The following is a 6,730-nucleotide window of genomic DNA, read 5'->3' as shown; positions in this document are numbered from 1 at the left end:
TTATCGAGACTCTAAAAACGTAAAGAACATTAAAAACAGGGCTTGGAATCACTTACTATGGAGCTTGGAAGCTTCAAAACCCTAGAAATGGCTTCCCCCCTTGTGAAATTCGGCCAAGGCTTGAAGATGATGATTTTTGGCCTATTTTGTCTTTTTAATTCATTTTAATTACCAAATTACCAAAATACCCCTAACTTAAAATTTTCCTATTTCACTTATCTCATGTCCATTTTTGTCCACAATGTAACCAATGGTCTAATTACTATTTAAGGACCTCTAATTTAAATTTTCATAACAATTGGACACTTCAAACATGTAGAACTCAACTTTTGCACTTTTTACAATTTAGTCCTTTTGGCTAAATTGAGTGCCCAAACATCGAAATTTTTGAACGAAATTTTCATGAAATCATTCTGTGAAATTTTATACCATAAAAATATAATAAAAAATAAATTTTTCCTCATCGGATTTGTGTTCGCGAAACCACTGTTCCGACTAGGCCCAAAATTAGGCTGTTACACATTATGTTCTTAAAAGTTTTTCAGATCTAAGTGTATCTACAATTTTCACATAAAATTTCAAGCATTGGCTAAAGTATATCTACGGTCTAAAATATTTCAGTTCATCTAAAGTCTCAATAGCAACAGTAACTACAATAGGACCGTTATCAAAGTCTCGGATTCAATTTCCTGTAGAGTATCAATTTCTGAAAATTTTGTGGCTTGGCTTTTCTCAAAATACCCCTTTTATACATGCATGCAAACTCAATCAAATTTTCACAGTTTAAACTTAAAAATCTAGGCTCTAATACCACAGAATATAACCTCCCTAACCCGACCCAAACGTTGGGACCGAATTAGGGAGATTATATTTACCACTAAGATGGCCTAGCTAAGTTATCAGAATTTATTAAACAAACATCTTGTAACATTTTTTTATCTTTAGCAGGAAGCTTATTTTTAGAAAAACTCATGAGTGGACAGAAATACAATTAATTTAATATTTTTCTTGAAAAAAAAGGCGATTACCATTAAAAACTTAGTTAATTTATATTTTATTTATTAGTCAAAATTTATCTACAATCTAGCAGCGGATAAGTGATATTCAGTTTAGATTTAATCAGGTTATATGCATAAATAATTAAATACCATATTCTAGTATCCTAAAATTAAATTAAATGTCATGCTTACTTTTTAAATCCAATTCCTAAGTCCCATGCCACAAATTGAAATTAAAGCATTATAGTCTATGAATAAAAAAAGTATTAAATTATAAATCTAAAATACTTAACAAAAACAAAACCGAGCCAAATCCTTCCATGTTGAGTCTGTGTCCTAACTTGGTGGGTTATCTGTAAAGATGGAAATAAGAAACGGAGTACTCTATGAAGCTTACTATGAGTTCAATAATAAGAAAACCAGTGCAAACAATAGACAAATCATACAAAATATCCACTCATAGAATAAATTACAATTGAATAGCAATAGAGATTATCGATAAATTAGATAAACTCATCAACATAATATCTTATTGTTCATAGCCATGTAAATGCTTATGAATGCAATGCAATTTCAGTTTATTAGGGAAAGTTCCTATCCCACCGCTACACACCACAGTAGGATTACCCCAAAACTTCTCACCTTTATACCACATTGTGGATGAACCACTGATCATTGCAGATGAACTTCTAATGATAAAATATATTGGTGGACGAGCCAACCATCTTTGTAGATAAAAGCTGCTAATACGTTGTGGATGAAACACTGGTCGATCAGATAATTACTAATTAAAATACGTTGTGGATAAACCTTTGATCGAGTAGATGACTACCGACTAAAATACTTTGTGGATAAACCATTGGTCGAACAGATAAATTTCTGACTACTTCCTCCATTCAAATCGTACTGCCCCATGCAATGCAACATGGAATGCTCAACATGGATCAATACTGCAACATTTAATTATGCTTTTAAAAAAACAATACAATAGCAATTAACAAGCTTAGAATAGTTCAATACAATAGCAAATAATATGCTTATATAGATCGATTCAGTAGCAAAAGTTGTGCTTATTATGTGGTCGTTTAATGATAGTAAGGCATGTTGTACGTACAATCGTCGATACAGATGCAATGGACATACATATGAGTCACAACTAATCCAAATTATATTTATAATATTAGTTCAATCAATCAGATAATAAATTCTAATATTATTTATATCATCGGGGTTTTAATTGAACAAAATAAAACACTAAAATAGATCGGGAACCATTTAGGGACTAAACTGAACAAGTCATAAAGTTTTGGGACAAACTGTAAAATTTGAAAAATAGGGGCACACGACTGTATGGGATGCTATTAACCGTGTGGAACGGTTACACGACCATGTAACAGACTGAGGTCGTGTGGGAATTGAAAAATCAACCTATAGAGGAGACACGACCATGCGGTGCACAAACTACACTAGGGTTTCTAGGGCACATGAACGTGTGGTGGGTCGTGTGGTCCACATGCCCGAGTGGTGTAGCCCTAAACCTAGGCACGGTTTGCCCTAATTCCCTTGTAAAATAACACATATCTTTCATCGGAAACCCAAACGACGTCCCTTATGATCAAATCTAGTTTGGGGCACCTAAATCAAGTCCTTCAATGACATTTACATAAGAATTAATGATGGATTTCAAGATAAATCAAGGTTTTTAAGAGATATGACAAGAACCGATAAATATTAATTAATCAAATACAGGATTAGTGTTAGATAGAAAATTTGTAGAAGTTCGGGATCAAAACTCTAAAATGAGATGTACTTACTGTTTTTTTGGCAAATATCAAGTTTGAGATTGTTCTCAGTTGTGTGACCGGTGGAAGAACGATTAAATGGGATGGTTTTAATTCGTGTAAGCAATTATGTTTAGCAGTAAATAAAAGGTAAAATTTGATGTAAAAGAGAGGAAAGAAATGAAAAGAGAGAAGAATTAGGGAGGATGAAGAAAATCCTATTTGGATTTGAAGAGAAAACATAATCCTAATTCAATTAGGAGAAGTTAGATTAAATATCTAGCGTTAGGGAACCCTACAACATCAGGAGCAATTTTCCTAAAGTTCTAGGTCTGAAATTTAAAAGGAAAGTTAAGAGAAAAATAAAAAGGACAATTTTGAGGGTGGGGTGACTTAAACCTAGGCAAACAAAAGGGAGAAATGGCATTTTAACCATTCCTACTACTACTCATTCTTATTTAATTTTTACACTAATTAATATTTTTTTAGTGTGTCTTTTATCTTGAGTTGCTAAAAACTAAAAGAAAAGAAATGAGATTAGAGTGGATAGAACCTAAGATCTTTAGGTAGTGCAGTAACTACTTAAGTGTTAAGTCTAAATTCACAATTAACACTGAATTTATTCTATTAATAAAATCATGAAAAATTAAAACATTATAATATTCGCAATTAACTTTCATCAAATAACACTAAAACCTGAATTAAACACTATTGTTACTTTTTTGTACCAAATTTTATAACTTTAATCAATTACAAATACCAAATTAAACAAAAAAAACACATATGCCATATTAGAAAAAAAAGTGTTAGCCTTTTATAAATTAAAAAAATAATTTGTGTTATTTCTTGATCCTATTCTCTATTAAAGTAACAACATCAAAATTTTTAAAAATCACAAATTTTCTAATTTTGGGTTAAATCACTATTTAACGTTTGAACTTGGCAATTATTCCCAAATTACGGCTTAAACTTTTTTTGTCCAAAATAAGTCTTAAACCTGACAATTGTTCTCATATTCGGGTTTAAACTAGAAAATTATTTTTGCATTGGGGCTTGAACTTTTTTGTCCAAGATTGCCCCTAAATTTGATAGTTGTTCTCATTTTAGGGCCTGAACTTGATAATTGTTCCCATATTGGAGCCTAAGCTTTAGGATTTTTAAGGACTAACATGAAAAAATAAGTTTAAGCCTTAATATGAGAACAATTATTAAGTTCAGGATCTAACTTAAACAAAAAAAAAGTCAAATTCCAATATGAGAAAAATTACCAACTTCAAAATTTGGATAAAAAAAGTTTAAATTCAATTATTGAATTTATGTCCCAAAAAGTGATTTAACCCTTTATTTATTTTGTTTGCTATGTTGACTGACGGTTCATAGGAACGACAACTGATAATGGAGATTATTTAACCTTCATCAAACAATATGATATCCTTTTTGACAATAATTGTGATGATAATGATCATAATTAGACTAATAATTAGATCATTGATCATAGACAACTGTCAGCTGCTCTTTTACACCATCATTATTGTTATTCTTATCGGGTTTTGAATTCAAATGAAATATCAATATCATCCATTAATGGGCTAATTAGAGAAAATTTCAATGATGCAACCATAGCCCAGAGAATTCCTCAGATTGAAACTGAAAGGAAAATCTTCAGGACTGTGTCAGCCTTGCTTTTATGCATTAATGCCAGAAACATGAATAAAGGATAAAAGAAGAGTATGAGTAATAAATGGTACCAATAGTAAACTGAAGAACATTAAAGAAAAAAAAGATTGGCGTTGAGATTTTGAACTTTCTTTTTCACCTTCACTCTAACCAAAACCCACCTTCATTTACCAGCACTGATATGATATACACAGTTGCAGTTCGGAAACATCCACAGAAGGAAGATAGAATAATCTTGATTGGATATGGGAAACTAACATGTAGAAGGAGGCATGAGATTCAACCCTAAATCTTTATTTTCCAAGACCAAACGTACCTTGTTAGTCTCACTGTTGGTTGCACCACACTCCGGGTGCAATCTCTTCTTTGAATGTAAAGGCACACCAAATACCTTTGTTTTGCAACTATTTCTGCTTGTTTCTTCCAAAATTGTCAAGGAGCTCTTTGATGCAGCAGTTGGAGTGTTCAAAAACTGAACTTGGGCTGGCTTTGTGCTATTTGGATAATACCCAAGAAGCTGGTTCAAATGCTTTTGCAACAATGAGCTATTAGCAGCAGATTGAGATCCACACAGAAGCATATTAGGAGGGTATGGATTACTGGGAGTGACATGTTTAACATGGTTTTGAACAAAATAGATAATATCGTTGTAAAGCTTTCTCATTTGGGCAAGTTCAGAAGTAAGCAAATTGTTTCTTCTTCTTAGCTTCTCATTGTCCTCTGATAGAGCAGCGATTGAGCTGTTATAGCCTCCAAAAACTGAGACTCCAGTACCTACTCTTGGTGAGTCACACCAGTTGGCTTGTTCATCTGAGGCAGCTGGAGAGATGCTGACTCGGCTTGGAAATGGGAAGAAACTCGGGGCATTAACCAAAGGAGAATGCGAGTGGTAATGATGGTTTATAGCCTCTTGTGGCTGAGAAGTTTTTCGTCTATGGATGTCACAAAGCAACTGTTTTTCTCCTTTCTTGAAGAACTCATTGCCAAACTCCCATCTGTCTGGTACAATCTTCCTAAAACCCTATTTTTATTAACAAAGCAAAACCGAAAACCCAGATCAATGCAAGAACAGAAAAAAGCAAAACATTTCACCAAATTTTTTTAAAAAAAGTAAAAGGAATATATATTAGCCATAGAAGATTTCTTGGAAGAGGCTAAGATCGAGTATTTACGTAAGTGTTAAGTTGTCTGACAAAGCTAGAGAAATTATTGTGCTTGAAGTAATTTGGAAGGAGATCACGAGCAAACTCAGGAGGTCCCCATACTACGAAAGTAGTATCATCTTCACCCCATGAAACTATTTTATCTGTGGTGGGATCATCTACTAGTTGGTAGGTTTTAGTGAGGAATGGTGCCGGCACTGACTTGTGGGAGTCTAGGGAGAGCAATATCTCTTCACAGTTGTCAAGCACCAGAGCCATTGAAAGATGATGAAGTTGGTTCAGCATGCAGCAAACTCGACAGCATGCAGGCCATGAAGACCAAGTCATGCAGGAGCTGCTGATGCAAGCTTATTTTGTTTATTTTGTAATTCCTAGTCAATGAAATGTAATCTTAGTTCATTTCTAACTAAGTTAGATTGTTGACTGATGTAATTAGCTTATGTATGAGCTGTAAACACAACTTTGTGTAAGTTTACAAGCCAAAATTTCAAGTTTCCATGTCATTAGTGGAGGTAGGTGATGTTTAGGTAATTACTTACTGTTTTTGACAAGCTTAGTGCCTGTTTTATGTATTGGCATTGTGCCATCATGCATTTTCATGAATGAAGTTCAGTTTGTTCATCAATTTCTCTATTCATTTTTCTTAGCTTTTCTTCCTTTCTCTTGCTCGAATTCTCTTGTTTGCTCAGCAAGTCTCGAGACTTGCTTAACAAGTTTGCACTGAATCTGTTAGTTTCAGTTACAGCACCAACAATTGGTATCTAGAGCCTATTTCTAAAGGGATCTGTTACACAAATCCATGGCTTCATCAAGCTTTTCACCAGCTGCACCTCAAGTCTTCAATGGAGAAGGCTATCACATATGGGTGGTCAAAATGAAGACCTACCTGCAAGCTTTCGATCTGTGGGAGGTGGTCAACTCTGATGTTGAACCAGAGCCACTTAGAGCTAATCCAACAGTGGCTCAGATCAGGCAGCATGCTGATGAAAGGACCAAGAGGCACAAGGCTATGTCTTGCATCCAAAACTCAGTGTCTGATGTGATTTTCACAAGGATTATGGCCTGTGAATCACCAAAACAGGCCTGGGGCAAGTTGCAGGAAGAGTTTCAA

The 6,730-nt window shown here is 33.9% G+C and overlaps 1 protein-coding gene across 1 annotated transcript; it reads right to left on the bottom strand.

Moving 5' to 3' along the window:
• Nucleotides 1-4,709: 4,709 nt before the first annotated feature.
• LOC107908398 (heat stress transcription factor B-4) lies at nt 4,710-5,877 on the bottom strand. The gene is made up of 2 exons (XM_016835565.1): nt 5,629-5,877; nt 4,710-5,477 (listed from the first exon to the last, which is right to left on the bottom strand). Exons 1-2 carry the CDS (start codon nt 5,875-5,877, stop codon nt 4,710-4,712), a joined length of 1,017 nt encoding a protein of 338 aa, XP_016691054.1.
• Between the last annotated feature and the right edge of the window lie 853 nt (nt 5,878-6,730).

The sequence above is a fragment of the Gossypium hirsutum genome, chromosome D02, assembly GCF_007990345.1.
Source record: "Gossypium hirsutum isolate 1008001.06 chromosome D02, Gossypium_hirsutum_v2.1, whole genome shotgun sequence".
In the NCBI taxonomy this organism is placed as follows: domain Eukaryota; kingdom Viridiplantae; phylum Streptophyta; class Magnoliopsida; order Malvales; family Malvaceae; genus Gossypium; species Gossypium hirsutum.
This window is presented reverse-complemented; position numbering and strand designations above follow the sequence as displayed.